Source organism: Cricetulus griseus, chromosome 4 (genome assembly GCF_003668045.3).
Source record: "Cricetulus griseus strain 17A/GY chromosome 4, alternate assembly CriGri-PICRH-1.0, whole genome shotgun sequence".
NCBI classification, from domain to species: domain Eukaryota; kingdom Metazoa; phylum Chordata; class Mammalia; order Rodentia; family Cricetidae; genus Cricetulus; species Cricetulus griseus.
In genome coordinates this window covers 114,782,403-114,803,880 of record NC_048597.1, presented here as the reverse complement: position 1 = coordinate 114,803,880, position 21,478 = coordinate 114,782,403, and the positions used below count along the sequence as shown (strand labels likewise).

Below are 21,478 nucleotides of genomic sequence, written 5' to 3'. Positions count from 1 at the left end.
AGACACAAGAAGCAGTGAAAAGCAAGTTATACAGAAAGAAAGAAAAGTAAAAAAAGCCCCGAGGCAAAAGGTTAGATAAACAGGTTAATTTAAGAGTTAGCCAGAAACATACAGATAATAGACCTAGCATCTGTAACCAATAAAAAGTCTCCATATCGTGATTTGGGAGCTGGTTGGTGGCCGAAAAGAAAAAGCCTGGTACAGAGGGGAGTAATAAGAGGGCTAAAGTTAGCCCAAGATGAGTCCAAATTCCAAATTCTCTACATCGCTGAGGTTCTGACCAGTTCAGTCTTCTTACTGGACAGTCTCATTTACAAATGTGGTTCTCTAGGGGAGCCTTTGGGAATGAGGAATCCTTTAGTTATAAGATTTGGCCTTGGGTGTGATTTAATTACTTTTCTTGTCACTATGACAAAAACAGCTTAAGGGAGGAAGGGTTAGTCGTAGTTCACAGTGTGAGTTTATCTGGCAGGGAAGGCATGGCGGTGGGACCATGAGGTGGCTGGTCACATTGTGTCAGGAAGCAGAAAGAAATAGATGCTGGCACTCTGCTGTCTTTCTTCTTATCCTTTCCAGGACCCTGGACTGTGGGATGAAGCTGCTCACACTCAGGTTGGGTCTTCTTTCCTCAGTTAAACCTGTCTAGAAAAAGTCATGGGCGAAGCCAGATACCAAATTCCATCACGGTGCCAATGGAGATTAACCACCATGAGGGATGGGAAAATGGGGGTGTGAATGAACTCATTAAAAGCCACTCCCAAATCCTGGATTTGAGCCCCTTACAGGAACTGAAGTGTAGCTCATTGAGGTGAACAACTGTGAGTGCCGTGGTGTGGGGTATATAACTTGTTCCCTGGACCCCCAAACTTCAGCTTGTTTCTAGGAGATTTTAATAATGGCGCTGTTAAAATATTTAACCCAAGGGCTGGAGAGATGGCTTAGCAGCTAAGAGCAGGGGCTGCTCTTACAGAGGACCCAGGTGCCCACATGGCAGCTCACAATTATCTGTTTCTTCAGTCCTAGGGGGTTCAGTGCTCTCTCCTGCCTCTGTGGGCTCTGCACACTCATGGTGTACATACATACATACATACATACATACATACATACATACATACATGCAGGCAAAGCACACACACACATAAAATAAAAATAAGATCTTTTTAAGAATTTAATAAAGCAAGCCAGGCATTGGTGGCACTTGCCTTTAATCCCAGAACTCAGGAGGCAGAGGCAGGCAGATCTCTGTGAGTTTGAGGCCAGCCTGGTCTACAGAGCGATTTCCAGGACAGGCTCCAAAGCTACATAGAGAAACCCTGTCTTGAAAAACAAATAAAACAATTAATAAAGCTGGGTGCAATGGCACACCCCAGAACTCAGGACACTGAGGTAGAAGGATCATGGTTTTCAGGGTAGCCTGGGCTACACAGTGAGACCCTGCCTCAAATATAAAAATAAAATAAAGCCAAGGGAGGGAGGATGGAGAGGTGGCTCAGTGGTTAAAGCATTTATTAAAGTCCTTGCAGGGGACCTGAGTTCAATTCCCAGCACCCACATCAGGAAGTTCACAACCACCTCTAACTCTAGCTCCAGGGGATCTGACACCCTCTTCTGGACTCCACGGATACCTGCACACACATCCCCATTCCCCACAACATACATATAATTAAAAATAAAGTTGTTAATATTTTTAAATGACAAAAAAATGGAAAAAAGTTTGGAGTCAGGGGAAATGGGGAAGAGTAGTGGGAGAGGGAGATGAATAAGAACAAAAGATAGTGACATATAGGGAAAAATCAATAAAAATAAGCAATAAAAGTCCATACTGCCAGGCGTTGGTGGCACACGCCTTTAATCCCAGCACCTGGGAGGCAGAGGCAGACGGATCTCTGTGAATTTGAGACCAGCCTGGTCTACAAGAGCTAGTTCCAGGACATCCTCCAAAGCCACAGAGAAACCCTGTCTCGAAAAAACAAAAACAAAAACAAAAAAGTCCTATACTTAGAAAAAAAAATCGTTTTTAGATGGGTACCTGAAGCACTTGGATACTACTGATCAGTAGACTTAGGCAGTCTCATGCTGCTGCCAGGAGTCACCCCGTTGCTAACTGGGGTGCTGGGGAGATCTATAGACTAGCAAGTTATGGTGTGACTATCTCACCAGTGGGTGAGATTCTCCACTTCTGATGTCTGGGGCTGCCTGCACCATGGTGACCCCTTTAGATGCCATAAGACAGAATGCGGAGGATGAAGAGAGAGTGTATTCTAGTCAACTGGCTTTGGTCAGGTGTTTGCCCCCAAGCAACGGTGTCTCCTGGTGCTAGGACATTGGCAGAGAGAAAGGAGACAATAGCCTTTAAAAAAAGATTTAATTATTTTTATGTATGTGTGTGTGTGCTTATGTGAGTTTATGTCCATCACATGAGTGCAGAGGCCACAAGAGGGTGTCGGATCCCTTGGAACTAGAGCTCAGTCAGTGGTTATCTGCCCTATATGGGTGCTGGAAACTGAACTCAGGTCCACTGGAAGAGCAGTAAATTGGTTTTCTTAACTGTTGAGTGCTTTCTCCAGCTTCAACAATGGCTTTTTAAAGTGCCTGCAGAACCACCCCTCTCTCCTGTCCACTCAGTAGCTTTCTCCTACCCTGGGTTTGAATCTCAGCCCCCTCTCTCCTTTGGATGTCAGCCGTGTCTTTGTCCAGTGTTCAGGGCATCAGAGACAGGAGGAACCCAAGATTAGTCTGGCCTCCCACTTCAAAGTTGCAATAAAGACTTGGAGCTTTGCTTTCCATGGCCCTCCCTTTATTTGCTCCTACACTGCTGACAGTCTCCTCCCTCCTGCCTGGATGAGCCAAGGCCAGACAGCACGACTAGCCTGATTTGGTTCTGGAATGCTAATTTCATTCCTGAGTGACCTAGCCTTGCCTGGAGGCTGTGGGCAGCATCAGCCTCCTGCTCCCTCTTCTGGCCACACCGGGAACTGCAGAATCTTGGCCTAAAAGCCTGGGTTAGGTCCTCTCTGCTTTCTCAGAGAACTCACTACAATGCTTTCCTTTTAATTTTCCAGAGTCACTGTGGCTCCTTCCCCTGACTCCTGCAATCTTCTGTAGCCCATTTGTCCTTATCTGGGCTCCCCACTGCCTTGGAGCTGCTAAGGACTGGCTCTCCACTTGCCACCCTTGCCTTTCTTTTCTGGTTGTAGGGGACAGGTGGTCAGGGAAGGGGAGTAACGGGATATTCTCTAAAAACGGTATGTATTTCTAGCTTTTGAGCCATCCCTCCAGCCCTGCCTGGTCTTCCATTGACCCCAGAGCTCCTCTATTGTTAGGTCTGACCGGCTAGCCAGTGCCAGGAATCCAAAACACCCCAATCTCACCAGTACTGTGGTTTCAAGAGTATATTGCCACACCTGGCTTCTTACATGCTGTATACTCCAAACGCAAGTCTTCCAAGTGTCTTCTTACATGATAGGCACTTCACCCGCCCAGCCATCTGCCCAGCACAGCTAACAGATTTTTAAGGAAGTAGAAATGGGGGTTGGGAGATGCATTCTCCCTTTCCATGATGCTCAAAGCCACCCCAATGTTGGCCCTCAGCTCTTCTTTTGAGTTCAAACTTGTAGCATGGAGTGTGAGCCTTTGGCAGGGAGTCACCTGGAGCTGGATTTCCCAAGGATGCAGTTGAGAGCCCACCCCAGTCACACACATGCAAAGATGACCTTCTTCATTGAGCTTGAAGAAGCTGCGGTCTGGAACCCTGTTATGGAACTGTCCAGCCCTATTGACTTAGAACACATCTTTAATCTCCAGGATAAGGGTCACACCCTTCAGCTGGGTATGCCAACCACACCAAGTGAGCCTGAGGCACCAACGTATGTATGTGCCCAGGACAGCTATGAATGTGGCCTGATACAAAACTGTAAAGTTACTTAAAACATTAAGGGTTTTTTCCTTTACACCTTTTGTTGGGTTTGTATTTGTGTGCATGTGTGTATGCTCATATGTGCCCTTGTGTGTGGAGGTCACCTTCAGATGTTTTGAAGTTTCACTCACTGGCGACCATTCACTGATTTGGCCAGGCTCGCTAGCCAGGGAGTCCTGGGAATGTCCCTGTCCGTCCAGTGCTGGGATTGCAAGCACATATCGCACCTGGATTTTTGTTTTCTGAGACAGTATTTCTCTGTGCAACAACTCTGAGTGTCCTGGAACTTGCTTTGGAGACCAGGCTGGCCTTGAACTCACAAAGATCTACCTGCCTCTGCCTTCTGAGTGCCTGGGATTAAAGCTGTGTCACCATGCCTGGCTCACACCTGTATTTTTTTTATATGGTTTGAGCATCGAACTCAGGTCCTAATGATCATGCCTCACTATACTAACAGGGTATTGGAGGTCACTGTTGATTGCCCTCTACTTCATTGTCTTGAGACAGTGGCTCTCACTGAATGGGAGGGTTACTTTTGTCTAGGCTGGCTGGCCTGCAAGCTCTCAGGATCCCAGTCTTCACCCCTGACTAGGATCTGGGCTTGCAGATATGCACAGCCATGTCTGGATTTCTGTATGGGTGGGTGGGAGGATTCAAACTCAGGTCCCCATGCTTATAGAATAAGTACTGTTACCTACTGAACCATTTCCCTCATTGTGAAACTTTTGAGCATGAACTTTGTAATTGCCAAGGGTCAGAAGTTTGAACACATTTGCTCCTTTGGCTGCCTGAAATGCTCCCCAGTCTGCAGAGCAAGCCTAGAGCTCTCCTCTGTGTGAGATGCCAGGGAAGACCCATAGATTTTTGCTCCAGAGCCTTTTAGTCCTGGCTTTTTTTTTTTTTTTTTTTTTTTTGGTTTTGTGAGACAGAGTTTCTCTGTGGCTTTGGAGGCTGTCCTGGAACTCACTCTGTAGACCAGGCTGGCCTCGAACTCAGAGATCCGCCTGCCTGCCTCCCCAGTGCTGGGATTAATGGCGTGCGCCACCACCACCCGGCTAGTCCTGGCTCTTCATCTGCATTCTTCCTAATTCTCAGACCAGAGTTGTCAGGCAAGCCCTCACAAACAGGAGTCAACATGGGCATGGTGACACACACCTGTGATCCTGTGGGTTTGTTTGGTGGTGGGGTAAGCACATAAACAGATTTGATACTGAAAGAGTAACATTTAATGGAGGTGATGTAATGCATCATGGCTCGTTTCCTTTCTTCTCCCCTTCAGGTTGAGACAGGGTTTCTGTGTACCCCTGGCTGTCCTGGAACTCAATATGCAGGCCTCCAACTCAAGAGATCCACCTGCCTCTGTTCCCAAGTGCTAGATCAAGGCGTGCACCATCACTGTCTGGCTAGAATTTGTTTCTAATACCAATTCTAACTGTACGTAAGTTGTATGGACTTTGGGCCTGGTTAATTTTTTGGTGTGATGTTTTTATTTACATGTAAGATTTTCAAAAACATAAAATTTATACAAAAGATTAATGAAGATTGGGCAGATGGCTCAGTCAGTAGAGTGCTGGCTAGCCATGTTGTCATGAGAACCTGTGTTTGATCCCCAGTACCTATCACACACACACACACACACACACACACACACACACACACACACACACACACACACACATACATATATATCCTGGAGATATGACTCAGTGTATAACAACACTGTCTGCTTTTCCAGGAAACCCTCCACAAGGAAGTCCTGGAATATGGTGAGCAGTGACCATCCACATGCAAGATGTCACATGACCTATCTCTTAGATCCAGCCTGTCAGGTGAAAGCAAGAATCCTATCCAACAGCACATGTTGCCCAAATAGGTCTGTAGTGTGTCACATGCAGAATCATGAGTCAGAAAGGACAGGGTACTATAAGGCCAGGCTGACTGTAAATTCATGGCAATCCTCAGACCTTTTATTTTTTGGTGGTGTTAGGGATAGAACCTGTTCAAGTCTGCTTTCTGTTGCTGTGGCAAACATCATGACCAGAACTATCCTGGGGGGAAGTAAAGGGCTTGTGGCTCACACTTCCAGGTCACATAGCCCATTACTGAGGGAAATCAAGGCAGGAACTTGACAGGGGACCTGGTAGCTATTCCATACAGCATTTCCTCAGACCAAGGAACTCATTTCAGTCAAAAAAGGACAGAATTAGCTTATATTCAGACATTTCTTTCTAAAAGATTATTTTTTGTTGAGACAGGATCTCACTATGTAGCTGTCTGGCTTGGCACTCACTCACCATGTAGATGAGGTTGGCCAGGAATTCACAAGAGATCCACCTGCCTCTTGTGAGTGCTGGGATTAAAGGTGTGTGCCACGACATCCAGCCATTTCATCTTTGAAGATGTGTCTATTTGTACCCGGGCCTTGGTCCACAGAAGACACAGGGATCGTAGGACCATTTGGAGTTGGAGTTGAACTTTGTAGCACATGTGTTGGGAACCAAGCTAGAAGGCTCTCAGTAGTACTGGCCCTTACAGAGCCATGCTTCAGCCCCACGGTGAGCTTTCCTATACAGCCCACATCACCTGCCCAGGGAATGCTGCGCCCACAGTGGGCTGGGCTGCCCTTTACACCAATTTACAACCAAGACCCCACAGGCATGCCTGCAGGTGAATCTAATCAGGGCAATGTAATTGAAAAGTTCCCTTTTCAGATGACTCTAGGCTGTGTCAAACTGATGATTGAACTAAGCCAATAGAACCTAAGGCCTGGGACATGTAGGAAGCATGCCAGCCCAGCCACACCCCTGAGAGTGCTCAGGCTAGTGGTCCATTGCAGAGCTCTATCCCCACTGCTCCAGCATTGAGGCAGGCTCTCCCTGGGTGTCTGTGATTGCTCTGTACCCACTCTGTGGTGTGGGCAGGGCTTGAACTTCAGATCCTCTTCCCTCATCCTCTACAGTGGCTGGGATCACAGGCATGGACTACCAGGCTTGGCTTACTTCCTTGAAGCCCCAGAGGTCTCGAACATGTGAATAGCCTCTAGATATTTTTAATAGTAGTGGTAGTATTTCTGGGACAGGGTCTCCCTGTGTAGCCTCAGCTGACTTATAATTCAGTATGTAGACCAGTCTGGTCTTGAAATCAGAGATATTCCTATCTCTTCTTGAGTGCTGAGATTAAAGGTGTGTGCCACCATGCCCAGCCACAGACTGTTTCTAATTCATACTGTAGTGACCAGGCCCTCAAGTGAGCTGATGGAGATGGTGAAAAAGACAGTCTGCTTTATTGTCATTATCAATAGACCAGCCACCATTGGGGAGAGATGCCGATGCCGGTACAACACCCACCATCAAAGCAAATCGAAGGCCCTGGTGGCTGCAGAGACATGATGTGGAATAAGTTAGGGCGATGCTGCTGCCTGGGGCTTCAACCTCTCACTTCATGTTCTTGACAAAGTCCTCGCCTTTCTTGATGGAGGCTTTTAGCTCAGGGATGGCCTCGGCAATCATCTTCTCCTCAAAAGGAGTGATTTTGCCAATGCCCAGGTTCTTCTCCAGGCCTTTTTTCTGGAAGAGAGGGGGAGATGGTGACAGGTGAGATCAAGTTCCTAGCTTGGTTTGGTGGCACAGGCCTGAAATCCTAGCACCCAGGAAGCTGAGGAGGCAGGTGCTCTATCACCCAGCCATGCCCTCAGCCCCTCACTGGGGGATTATAAGCAGAGGCTGTTGGTTTAACTGCATCCCAGCCCAGGGGGGATTAGTTTCTTTCAAAGCTGATCTGGCCTGGACAGCCATTCGTAGTGCCACATTTCCAAATGGTACTTGTACTGCCCTGTGATGGGCCCACCTCTACATTCTGAGACACACTCTCTCCCTTCCCCAAAGCCAAGCAAGCACCAACCATGGCCACCCTGTATACATACCCCCAACAGCAAGGGTGTGGAGAAGTAAGTGCACTCTGTCTCTTTGGACTGAACAAAAGAACACTCAACGACACCTTCCTTCCCATTCATGGCGTCCACAAGGGAGAAGACAAAACGGGCTCCAGCGTAAGCCATGGACAGAGTGGCAGAACCTAGGAGAGAATGGGGGGTCAGAACAGCCAGCAACAGACCCCAGAAACCAGGGATCATGTTCCCAGAAAAAGCACCCGCACACCACAGGTCATGGCGGAGAATCTGGTCTGCACGTCACTGTCACCCTCACCCCACTGAAATCTGAGCTACTTTCTAGAGCCTTCTCTTCAGGCAAAGCACATTGGGGAGAAACACTCATTCCCTACCCAGGGACAAGCAGTCTTTCTCTGTTATGCTAACATTCCTGGCCCACAGTGTCAGTGTCCCCACCCCAAGAACTCCTGGGACTCTACCTGCTCCAGCCTTGGCCTTCACGACTTCCGTGCCAGCCTCCTGGATTCTCCCGGTGAGTGCGGTCAGCTGGTCTTGGGGAAAGTCAACCTTGGGGGTACACTGCAGGGCAAGCCAAGGGCTGTGTGAGCAACTTCCTGGTGCTAGCCCCACCCCCTAAGGCTTGGCCCAATCCCCCCTCCACTGTGTTCCATCTTCCATCTCAGCACCACACTGCACCAGGCCTCAATCATGCCAGACAGGGGTCCCCACCACTCAACCATAGAGACCCCAACATCATTTTCTACTGACAAAAACAAATTCACTTTTTTCAGGAGGCTTGGTTCAGACAGTTCTTATGTAACCCAGGCTGGCCTTGAATTCATGATGCAGCCAAAGATACCTTTGAATTCCTAACATTCCTGCTTCCACCTCCACGCGCGGGGACTGCCACCATGCCTGGCCCCCCGCTTGTATGCACACACATATACATTTCCAGGCCTGATGTTGATGACAGGGGTCTCCATCAATCACCCCCTAGCTTACATCTATGCTGTGAGAAAGTGTCTCTCACTGACTCACCAGTACTAGGGTGCCCGTCTTGTACCTGTCTTTCACATGGGACCTGGGACCCTAACTCAGGTCCTCATACTTGCATGGCAGGCACTTTACTGACAGAGCCTCCTCCCACCCCTTACTTTTCAAGAGTTTTGCATACTAAGTAGCACGATCCATGGCTCCATGCAGTGATGTGGATCCAGCCTAACTCTTACCTCCACGTCTTCTCTACTGCCCCCACATGAGCTTTGAGAATCACTTTTAGATTTACATGTCCATGTGTCTATGTGTATGTGAGTACCCAAGGAGTCCAGAAAAGGGCAGCAGACCCCTGTAGCCGACGTGAGTGCTAGAAATGAACTCAGGCCCTTGGCAAGAATGAGCAACAAGTGCTCCTAACCACTGAGGTATCTGTCTCTCCACCTTAATCATCAGAGTGGGTGGCATGTTTCCTCTTGCTTCACTTACATGTTTTAAAACAAAATTCTACGCAAAAGCATCACGGATGCTTGGCACGTCATAATGAGGAGCTACAGAGCTGATTTACAGATCACGTATTAAATGATGCTAACTCTGTCTCAATTAAACCATTTTGCTTTTGCTTACTATAGGGCTTGACTGATGTTGCCCAGGTTGACCACAAACTCACTATATAGCTGATAACCCTGAACTTCTGTTCTTTTTGCCTCCACTTACCAAGAGTGGGCATTATAGCTGTGTACCTGTGAAAACCTGCCCTCCTATATTACACTGTTTGCTTTGAGCTCATGGGATGTTTCCCACAGTGTGCTGGAGCCGGCTTCTTTTGATTCCATCAAGTCCCATAGTCATAGTCAGGGAAACCTAGACAGCTGGTGTCCAGCCATGGCAGGAGCCCTTCCACAGCACACAGGCAGTCCACTTACCCTAGACTGCTTTGAGAGCTTCAAGGCAGCCCTAAGGTGTTTGTGATCTTACAGCTTCCTGAAATCCACCTTCAGTCTCAGTCTCCCCCTCTCCCTCTCACATAGTCGCTCACATACCTGAGAGATCAATGGGATGATGGTCTTCCCAGCGTGGCCACCAATGACAGGCACATTGACTCGAGAGGGATCCAAACCCTATTCACAAGGCAGGAAGCCCAATTGTTAACAAGGTTTTTGAGCACAAAACAAGGTAGGTGCAGTCACCCAAAGTGCACAGACTGGAAATCCAGAGTCTGACCCCAGCTGTGCTTAGCACTTGGGCTGTGTCATATGATCAGTCACTGTGGGCAGGTGCAAGGAGGGACGGCTTGTGTAGGGGTCACCACGGCTTCTCCATCACACGGCAGACCCTGATGCTCACCCTTCTAGCCACCTGACTTCCTCATAAAACCAGAGTACAGCAACGATCCTTCCTAGGGCTAAATCATTCTTCATGGAAATGACCAAACAAGTGCTCCCCCATTCTGTCCCAGATAAAGAGATCTCTCAACTCTGAGAAATTAACATCGTTCCACACACTGGAGCTGGATGGCAAAACAGCAAGGTTCAGGGCAGCAGGGCTGCTGGTGAGACGCACAGTTACAAGGTAAATGACAGCCAGGCAGGCTTCGAAAGGCATGAGAACAGACAGTGGCTGATGCAGCTCAGTGGCCATGAGCAGTTGCTGCTCTTGCAAGGGACCAGATTGTGCTTCCCAGCATCTACACAGTGGCTCACAACTGCCTGTAACTCAGCTCTAGGAGGAACCAATGCCTTCTCTGGATACCTAGGGCACTGCATTCACACCACAAACCCACATATATACATGTAACTAAAAATAAGAAATTTGTATCTACTCATGTCTCTACACATAAAAAAAAAAAAAGAGTAGGGCACAGCCCTAGAGGCAAGAAGCCAGTGGAATATGAATCCTTCAAAGTAAGCTACTACAGGTAATCCAAGAAAAGGAAGAAGAACTAGAGGCCCTGGATGACAGTTCAGCTACTTTAGGATTTCTGGAACTTTCCCAAGTCCTTATCACTGTGTGTTAGTACTAACAGATAAATCTAATTTTTCCAGGGCATGGTGAATGGACAGGTGGCTACCATTCAAGAGTGGATTAGATAAACTCTCTGAACCCTGATGGATTGGGAAGAGACCAAATGCAGAAGGCATGCTAAGTCAGGTAGTTGCTGGCCAGTCTGAGCCTGTGGGGTTCACTGCCTGTTCTTACAGAAAACACTGAAGCCAGCTACAAAGACTGAAACCCCCAGGTCTAGACACCTCACCGCCATCTTCCATGCCTGCCCAGGAGCAAGGGTGGCTGAGCAGTTCAGAAAATAGGCAACTGAGAGGCGCCCACCCGGCCCACACCTTCAGCTCTGCCACGAATGTGTTCGCTCTGACGATGTCAAGGGTTGTCACACCGAAGATCTTGTTGGGGTTGTACACTCCATGCTTCTTAAAAACTTCAGCTGTGATGGGGATGGTGGAGTTAACCTGGGAAAACCATGAGACAGATGTCAGCTGAGGGTGGAGACCAGCAACAGGCCCTGTCAATAACTGTGAGCCATCTGCAAGGCAAGATGGCCATGCCATGTGATTAAAGACAGCCTTTACTGCAAGAACACTTACTCCTTGATAGCCCTTCAGCCATCAGCTCAGACACAGGAGGCTGCTCCCTCAGGGTTCCTTCTTCTGGGCTGAGCTGACTAAAAGGAGGTGAACAAGCTGTATGACTCCCTAGAACATGCATAGTGTGCAATGCTGTGGTTTGAATGAGAATGGCCCTCATAAGCTTACATGTTTGGATGGTTGGTCCCTAGTTGGTGGAACTGTTTGGAAAGGATTAGGAGGTGCGTAACCAATGGTAGACTCATAGTGGCCTCAGTCTCTCTGACTCAGCTACTGCAGCAGCACCATGCCTGCCAGCCTACCACCACACTCCCTACATTGGTGAGCATGGAACAGCCCTCTGAAACTGTAAGTCAGTCCCCAGTTAAATGCTTCCTTTTATAAACTGTCTTGGTCATGTTGTTTCATGACCAACAGAACAGTAACTAAGAATGGAGACCATGACAACTACCTCATGAGGTGTTAAGGCTGAATGACTTAATGCAACAGGGCAAGAGCCTAAGACACCACCCAGGGCACACAAGTCAAATAGAATAAAATGGTAAGATCTGTGTTGTGCACTTAATGTTAGAGAGGAGTCATAGGCTACTGCAATCTTGGCTAAAAGGAGTCACACTGGTGGGCAATCTGAGCAAAGCATTCTGGTGCACCTGTAGTCCTCCATGCCAGCACCTAGGAGGCAGAAGGAGGACTGAGTTGTGGGACAACCTGAACTATATAGTGAGACCCTTCCTATTCCCTTCCCCATCCAAAAGAGGAGGAGGAAGAGTAGAGAGAAAGAGAAAGAGAAAGATGGGTAACCCAGGTGGGGAAAGTAAGATACAGAGAGGGGAGGTGACCCGCCTGAAAGGAGAGTTAGTTGAAAGAACCAGGTTCAAATGTTCGATTGGTGACAAAAGGCTATTTTAGGATACATTCCAAGACCCCTCAGTATCTCCAATGTGTGCACACATATGACCAGTCCTGTCCCCCCCTCCCCCCCTTCCCCTCCTCCCCCCCCATACTTACCGGGTTTGCAATGATGCAGATCATGGCTTCAGGGCAGTGCTGAGCACAGGCGGCCGTCAAGGTGGCCACAATGGTAGCGTTGGTGTTAAACAGATCATCTCGTGTCATTCCTGGGGTGGTCCAGGGTGAGAGAGCCACAAAGAACAAAGAACATGATGAAATTCAAAAACTATTAAACTATTTATTACGTTTTTTTTTAATGTTTTCTCTCTCTCTCTCTCTCTCTCTCTCTCTCTCTCTCTCTCTCTCTCTCTCTGTGTGTGTGTGTGTGTGTGTGTGTGTGTAAGGACCACTTGCAGGTGTTGGCACTCACCTTCCACTGTTGGGGACACCGAGTTCCTTGTACTCTCAGAGAAGCACTAAGAACCAGGAATGTTTTAATCATACACAGTGCCTCCTTGAGAGAGGTAAAAACCAAATACCTGCATTCCATCCAGAAAGCTGGGAGTGGATTTTGTTAATGACCTGGTGACCTTTCTGTTATCTATGGAGGTAGACCTCACCCGAATCCCCCAGAATGATTATCCCAGACTCTTCCCCCCCCAGACCCTTACCCAAACTTAGGGTGGATGTCACATGTACCTTAGGTCCTGCTGACCTCTATACTGCTGGTCTGAGGTCACACTAGACTCTAGGTCTTTTAGCTACAGAACCCACCCTTATGGTCACCTGTACTTTGTAAAAGAGCCTGTTTCTATGTTTCTATCTCGTGTCATTCCTGGGGTGGTCCAGGGTGAGAGAGCCACAAAGAACAAAGAACATGATGAAATTCAAAAACTATTAAACTATTTATTACGTTTTTTTTAATGTTTCTCTCTCTCTCTCTCTCTCTCTCTCTCTCTCTCTCTCTCTCTCTCTGTGTGTGTGTGTGTGTGTGTGTGTGTGTGTGTGTGTAAGGACCACTTGCAGGTGTTGGCACTCACCTTCCACTGTTTCTAAGACAGACCTTAAGCTTTATTGTGCACCTGGGATTAGACTACTGTTGCCTGGAAACTTTCCCCCACTGTACTGGGTTTTAAATATGCTGACAATGAACTGCCTGGCCATAGATTCCCTTGAAGTCTGATCCAGGTTGACAAGTTAATGTGCACTGACTTTTCATTCTCATCTCTTTGCTTGGTTTGCTCCCCTATCTGACACTTGCAGGGATCCCCTTACTGGAACCCAATGCACACAACCCTCACAGAAGGTAGGAAGTTTTCTTTAAATAGAAATTAGGGTTTAGGGAAACTTAGTCCTCTTACTGAAAAGGGGTCATGACTTAAAGTGAGAGTGGAACTAAATTTCTCAGTCCTCTGAGAAAAAGCATTTTGTACAATTATTGAAATATTTGTCAAGATCCAAAGAAACAAAATATTCAGAGCTACAGCTATGCCATTTTTTAAAAAATATTTATTATGTACAGTGTTCTGTTCTCCCTGTATGTACAGCTACAGGCCAGAAAAGGGCACCAGATCTCATTATGATGGCTGTGAGCCACCATGTGGTGGCTGGGAATTGAACTCTGGTCCTCTGAAAGACCAGCCAGTGCTCTTAACCACTGAGTCATCTTTCCAACCCAGCTATGCCATTTTATATGATAGGAACTAAAGTAAAGAGAGCCGATGAAAAGGGAGATAATAAAGTCCCTGTCAAAGTGGGTCCTTGGGACTGAACTTGAGTTGTCAGGTTTGGTGGCAAGCACCACTACCCACTAGCCATCTCTAAAGCCTATGCACAGTTTTGAAATAGTCCAGGTGCTAATTACTAAACTCAGCAGACAGAGCTCCCATTTTAGGTAAATCTGTCTTACAAAGAAAGTACTCTGCTATGGCTAATACAGCACAGGGAGGTTTCGGGGTGTGCAGATGGGAGTCAGTTGCTGAGGGCCATCAGCAGTTAGCAGGAGTCCTGAGGCAGTGTTGGGTGGAGGACAGGGTCCTCTAAGTGACTGACATTTGCAGTCAACTTCAAATTTTGTCACCAGGGGCAACAGACACCTGTAGGCTTAATCTAATCTTCCAGGTGGGCAAGTGACCTTTCCCCCAGCCAAGGAGGAAGTCTTTGGAGATCTTCACAATGGAGGAAGTAAGTCCACACATATCAGCCCATAGCCCTTCTCAGCCTTGGAGGAACAGTTCAGGTGAGGCTTTAAAATTTTATTAAAAAAAGATTTTATTTATATGTGTGTATGTATGTGATGAGCCTACTAAGTTGTAAGTGGGTGTTGGGTCCCTTGGAACTGGAGTTATAAGCATTTGTGAGCTGCTAATGTGGGTGCTGGAATATGAAATCAGGTTCTCTAATACTGCCCTTAACAACTGAGCCTTCTCTCTACCTTCCTCCACCCCAGGATGTTCCCCCTACACACACACCTGGCTTCCTGGGCACTCCAGCTGGGATCACCACCACATCACAACCTTTCAGGCAGTCTGGCAGCTGCTCAGGTCCGAGGTAGCCTGTGAAGAACATCCCAAAAGAGCAGTGTCACCTTTATGAGCCCAGGGAAGCCATCATATCTGAGGAGGGAACACAGAGCTAGTGGATCCCATCTGTGAAATGATAGCTACCATCTAAGGGGAAAGAGCACCCTCCAGAATGGACTAGTTCTACAGAACCAGCAGGGATCCTCCTGTTTCCACCTCCCAATGGCACCATCACACCCCATTACTCTTACTATCTGGGGGAGAAGGATTTCAGGAGGCTTGTAACCAGGTCCAGAATTTGCTCCCCACCCCCTTTTTTTGAGGCAGGGTTTCTCTGTGTTGCTTTGTAGACCATCCTGGCCTCAAACTCACAGAGATCCGACTGCCTCTGCCTCCCCAGCGCTGGGATTAAAGGCGTATGCCACCACAGCCTGGTCAGATTTGCCTTTTTAAAATTATTTTTTACTATATAGCCCAGGACTGCTGGTCCTCCTGTCTCCACCTTCCTGAAGACTCAATTAAAAGCTTCTTGCATGCCAAGCAAGCACTCTACCAACCATACCCAATACCTTTCTACAAGGGCTCGATATATAGCCCATGCTAACCTTGAATCCATGACCCTTCTGCCTTAAGTCCTCCAAGGGCTGGGGTGACAGGTGTGTATCACCATGTCCTGCTTTATACTTCTAAAATAAGTTACTTATTATTATGAGGTGGGTGTGTGTTCTCAGCACACCTGTGGAAGGAAAACAACTCTTGGGAGAACTGGTTCTCTCCTTCCACTTTTGTTGGTTCTGGGGAATGAATGCAGGTTACCAGGCTTATACAGAAAGGGCCAGCCCACCCACCCACCAAATCATCCTGACAGCCTCAGCTTTCTTTTTCTTCTTTTGAGACAGGGTTTCTCTATGTAGCCCTGGATGTCCTCGAACTCACAGAAATCCACCTGCTTCTGTCTCCTGAGTGCTGGAATTAAAGGCGTGTCCTGCCAATGAACACCAGTGCCAGCTCAGGTGTTCTAAAAGCTTTCTAAAAGACACCACTGCTTAAGTATTTGTAGATCCAAGTCCAAAACAGTGCAGTCATCTGGTCATTTGTGTAATTTCACTCTAAAATGAGCCTGCACTCCCCAACTCTGACCATCCAGGTTCATCTATGGTCCTGTTGTAGAACTAGGACCCTGGTTCTCTGCATGGAGTATGGTGGACTCTCCAGGGCAGCCAGGCCAGTACCTTTCACATTTGCTCTGGTCTCGATGTGACTCAGATCCGCCGCCACACCAGGTGTATGAGCAATATCGTAGAGGGTCAGGCGGCTCACTAGGGGGCTGTTCTTCAGGAGGAGGGAAAGGGGCTGCCCAATGCCCCCAGATGCTCCGAGCACGGCTACTTTAGCATTGTTCTAGAAAGAAGCAGAAAAACAGACACTTAAGATAGAACAAGGCTTTTTAGATGATGAAATGCCAAAGAATCGACCAGCTGCACTGTGGTAGAACTCTGGACCTTCATCCCAAAGTGCAAGTTCAAGTGAAGAGAACACAAGCCTAGCAATGCTGGGATACGAGGTCACACTCCAAATGTCTTTCTGCGATAAAGAGGCAGCTCCACCCAGGTAGCCAGCTGGACCGATAACAGCAGTCTTATCTTTGATCTGTAGTTTAAGAACTATAAACATTAATGGAGAGCAGCAGCCCCTCTCTGAACGAGGAGTGAGAAGTAAGTTCCAGAAGAGAAATATTCACCTGTTCCCCACATGGCCAAGGCCTTCCAAGTACCCAGTAGCACTGTAAATAACGGACACTATCTTCCTGTCTGTCCTTCCTTTCCCCTCCCCTGCCCGCTCCTCAATACTACTTCTGAGGAACTGGGAATTGAACCAAGAGCTTTGTTCCTGTTAGGCAAGTGTTCTGCTACCATCTCTACCCTGCCCTCTTCACTTGTACTCTAAACCATCTCAACATGACTTGTGGGCTGACGAGATGACTCAGCAAATCAAGGTGCTTTCGGGCAAGCCTGAGTTGGATCCTCAGGACTCAGAGTGGAAGAAGACCATCAACTCCAGAAAGTTGTTCTCTGACCTTCATGCATACCCATGTTAGCAATATTTCAAAATAAAAAGATTACTTGTGCTAGGGGGTGGTGGTGCACACCTTTAATTCCAGCACTCAGGAGGCAGAGGCAGGAGGATCTCTGTGCGTTCAAGGTCAGTCTGGTCTACAGAGATAGAGGCTACAAAAGCTACAGAGAAACCCTGTCTTTCAAAACAAAAAACCAACCAAACAAACAAAAAACTGGTAACACTTAATGCAATGTAAATATGCACATAATTGTGAAGACTGTATTGTTTAGGGAATAATGGCAGAAAAAGTTTGCACATATTCAGTATGTCAGTAATGTATTTTTGAAAGATTTTCATTATTTCTACTTATGCCTGTATGTTATATAAATGTATCTGCATGAATGCATGCCATGTGAGTACATGTTCAAGAAGACCAGAAGAGGGCATCAGATCAGAGTTATGAGTTGCCCAGTGTGGATGCTGGGAACTGAACTCAGTTCCACTGCAAGAGCAGCAACTGCTCCTAACAGGTTTCTAAGCCATCGCTCCAGTCCGTTTTGTCCTTTTTGAACATTTTCAGCCCAAGGCTGGCTGGACCTATGGGCAGAGGCCACATGGATAAGAAGCAGGAAATGTATACTGGACAGTAATTAATGCTGTAATAAGTAATAATGGACTTCATTTATCAAAAACCAAAGCCCAAGGTTAGGGTGTGGCTCAGGGACAGTGCCTGCCAAGCACATAGTCTGAGAGGACCTGGGATCCACCCCCAGTACTGGATGCAAAAAGAAAGAAGGTGGGTGGGTGGGAGGGGCACATCTATAATCCCAGCACTCAGGAAAGTGTTCTTTAGGAGGCAGAGGCAGGAGAATCCTGAGATAGAGAGCAGCTTGGGCTACACAGGGAGCAGGAAGAATTTGGCCTCTCAGGCCCCGCCTGCCGCAACCTGCTCCTGATTCATGATTTCCCATCCTCCACTCAGGCACCACCAAAACGCCTTCACTTAGCACACTTCCATCATTTCACTGGTCAGGGCAGAGTACTTCCATCAAGCCAAATACAAGGCAAACCCAAATGGGGAACAGAAGAAAAACATTTGCATGATTTCTGTTTATTTTGTTGCTTTGAGACCGGGCCTTCTTTGTAGCAAAGGCTGACCTGGAACTCACAGTGGTTCCTTCCACTGCTGAGAGCCCAGAGTCCTGATTAACAGTTTAGTGCTTGGCAATTGTTCTGAAGATGAATAGATTGTAATGTATTTCATTCACAATTTTTGCTATTAGAATGTAAGTCTGTGGTTCACTGACTCTAGGCAGGAGCTCTACCACTGAGACACACCCCAGCCCCTCACTGGGGGATTCTAGGCAGGTGCTCTACCACTGAGACACACCCCAGCCCCTCACTGGGGGATTCTAGGCAGGTGCTCTACCACTGAGTGCCACCTCTAGCAAGCTCTTCCAGAACTCTTACTCATTTCAATAAAAACCAGCATCACAGCCCCAAACCTTGGCATCATCCACGACTCCATTCCCCCCCTTTTCTGATCAAATTCAGTCAGCTCCACCGATTTTCACCACAAATACAGCCATCACCATTAACACAGGACAGTCTCCCTCTGCCTACTAAGGAATTGCTCTGTTCAAAAAGGGTACTTCACTTTTGAGAAAATGTCCCAGTTGTACAGGGCTTGCTGGGTGTCCCCGCACCCTACCCCACTCTCTCAATCACTCCAGGCCTCCCTGCCCCACACACTGGACTTGGTTACTGTCCACCTGTCTGGAATCCTTTCTCCATGTGATCTATGCTTATGGCCTTTACTGAAATGTCACATTCCCTGATGCTGGGCCTGAGCCTATGAGACGGCTCAGCCAAGTAAAAGCACATGCTTCAAAAGCCTGAGGACATGAGTTCAATCTCAATGTGTCTTCTGCCCTCCCCATGTCTGTGCGTACATACACACACCCACAGATACCCACACACACCCCCCCCCCAATTAAAAATAAAACCTCAACTTCTTTCCTTGTCAACCCCTACTTTTCCTTCTGGGGCTCAGTACTAAAACACTTTATAACAAAGGAGAGACAACAACATATCCACTACAGACTTCTGGAGCTGATGAGATGGCTCAGTGGGTAAAGCAGACTGGCTTCCAAGCTTGAGGGACTGAGTTCAATTCACAGGACCTACATGATGAAGGTGAAAACCAAGTTGTCCTTACCTCCACATGGGAAACAAGGTACACACACACAGAGAAATAAATTTTAAATCAAAATACACAATTCTGTGCTTTGCTCAGTGCATAGACGCAACCACCAAAATTCAAGTGGAAGCTGGGCATAGTGGCCCACACTTTTAATCCCAGTACTCAGGAAGTACAGAGGCAGGTGGATCTCTAGTTCAGGACCAGCCAGGTCTACACAGAGAGGTGCAGGCTAGCCAAGGTTGCATCTTCAGATTCAAAAAAAAAAAAAAAAAAAAAAAACAGACGAAAAACAAGCAAATGAGCACAAACAGGCTGACCTTGGGTATGTAGCTCAGTGGAACGAAAGTTTCTTAACATGCATAAAGCCCTGACTTCCACCTTCAGTGCCATAGACACCAAACTCAGCCACATTCTTCACCAACTCTGGTGAGCTAACCCTACTCTGCTCCTCAGCAACCATCTTCCTTCTACCTACCTATTAACTTCTTTCTCACCCACCCAGGCTGCTTCTCATTCACCTATGCTAACTCTGAGCACCCAGGGCCTGGCATATGCCCAGCAAGTGTCTACCCTACAACTTTGTTTTATTTTGAGACAGAAGACTAGGCAGATCTCAAACTTTAATCTTCCTGCCTTGAATAGCTGGGATTACAAGCATGCATGGCTATACCCAGTTAGTATTTCTTTTTGGTGTGTGAGCTTATTCGAAGGCACCCTAATGGGTCAGAAGAAAACTTCAGCTCCTCTGGTCCTCTGCCAGAATAGGAGCTCGTTTAACTGCTGAGCATCTTTCAGCCCCTGTATCTTTATTTTTCAGTAAACCAACTGAACGGGAAACAAAGACATGACCTAAATGAGCAGAAGTTCCCTCAAATTTATCAGTCCCCTTTTGGGATATGGTAATTATTTCTTAAGCCTTGGTTGTATAGATTTTGCTGGAGATATGTAAAAATACAGACCGTACCCTGTGGACATGATCCCGGGACTCCTTTCTTTACTGTGACTAGTTAAAGAACCCACTGTCCAAGTAGAAGATGACTAAAAATAACCCAGCTCTAAGTGTCCAGGGCCAAGTCTACCCAAAGCAGGGATGATCCTCACAGAATAATTCCCAAGGGGAAAAAAAAAAAAAAGCTCCAGTGGAGGAGACGGTTCCATGACTAAGAGCCTAAGTTAAGTAAGGACCTGAGTTCAAATCCCAAGGTCTGCAGCCTGGCACGTTCAGTCAAAGGCCTTGTTCCAAAGAAACAAGGTCTAGAGCAGTGGTTCTCAACCTTCCCAATGCTTCAACCCTTCAAAAACAGTTCCTCACGTTTTGGTGACCCTCAATCACAAAATTATTTTCGCTTCCAGTTCACGATTATAATTTTTGCTGTTATGAATCGCAATGCAGACATCTGACGTGTGACCTCTGTGAAAAGGTCGTTTGATCCCCGGCTTGAGAACCGCTGGTTTGGTGATGGAGCGGTGTAGCCGGCGTCCTCTAGCCTCTGGGCACACCTGTGCGCACACCACACACACACAGGAATAGTTTTTGAGAAAACGAGACGTGACAGCACATGCCTTTAACCTCAGCACTGGGGAGGCGGAGGCGGGTCTCTCTGAGTGCGAGGGCAGCCTGGTCTCAATGAATAAATAAATAAATGAATAAATAAGCAAGCGATCTCTTAGCGGCAGGGCCAGGAGCGTTGACTTTCATCAGCGCTGTCAAATCGCGGTAACCTTGCCTGCGATCTCTACCCCCAGGACGCCTGTGTTAGCGCTACTCGTCACTCCTCCTCCTCAAGCACAGCTCACACGGACGCTACAACCGGAGAACCAGCTGTGTCGGAGCAATGCAGAGGTGCATGCCATGCACCTGGCTTCCGGTCCTACAGGAAGCGCGCGCGGCCTCCGGGGGACCCGGGCCCGGCTCCGCGCTCGCCCAGGATCCCGCACAGGGCGCCGGGGTACCCGGGACGCTCGCGCCGCCCCGCGGCCTCCGGGGGAACTGGGCCCGCTGGGCAGGCAGCGTCTCGTACCTGGGCCGAAGTGCTGAAGCTGCGGCGGAGAGCGGCGCCGGCCGGCCGGGCGAGGGCGGACAGCATGGCTGGGGCGGGCGAGCGGGCGAGCACGGCACCACAGGAGGACGAGCTCACAGCCACAAGTGACTCCAACGACCTCCGTTTTGCGCAGTGCCCGCCCGGCGCAGTCTCCCGATCTCGCGAGAGAGGCCGCCAAAGCCGGGGTCCGCGCCGCCAAATCTCGCGAGGCAGACTCAGCGAGGCGCCGTCTAGCCTCACACGAAAGGCCCGGCCCACTCCGAGATATCGCGCGCGCGCGGAATATGACGTCACACCGTCCGGTCACTCAAAAGACTCCCTCTCTGGGCCGCGCCCACTTACCAGATCCCGCGAGACGGGCTCG

General features: G+C 48.0%; 1 protein-coding gene across 1 annotated transcript; it reads right to left on the bottom strand.

Annotated features, from left to right (window-relative positions):
• Positions 1-7,173: 7,173 nt before the first annotated feature.
• Mdh2 (malate dehydrogenase 2) lies at positions 7,174-21,270 on the bottom strand. Its single transcript, XM_027416190.2, has 9 exons — positions 21,094-21,270; positions 16,044-16,212; positions 14,761-14,844; positions 12,407-12,516; positions 11,138-11,263; positions 9,842-9,919; positions 8,285-8,384; positions 7,839-7,990; positions 7,174-7,482 (listed from the first exon to the last, which is right to left on the bottom strand). The coding sequence occupies exons 1-9, from the start codon at positions 21,157-21,159 to the stop codon at positions 7,351-7,353; spliced, it is 1,017 nt and encodes a 338-aa protein (XP_027271991.1). The 5' UTR covers positions 21,160-21,270; the 3' UTR covers positions 7,174-7,350.
• Between the last annotated feature and the right edge of the window lie 208 nt (positions 21,271-21,478).

Bases quoted from the DNA above. Each gene is read 5' to 3' on its own strand.
- Mdh2 (XM_027416190.2), bottom strand. From the start codon at position 21,159: ATGCTGTCCGCCCTCGCCCGGCCGGCCGGCGCCGCTCTCCGCCGCAGC. The intron at 14,845-16,043 runs GTACTGGCCTGG...TGTTCTTCACAG, and splicing joins GACCAGAGCAAATGTGAAAG to GCTACCTCGGACCTGAGCAG. The intron at 12,517-14,760 runs GTGTGTGTGTAG...GGACCACCCCAG, and splicing joins TGGAGTGCCCAGGAAGCCAG to GAATGACACGAGATGATCTG.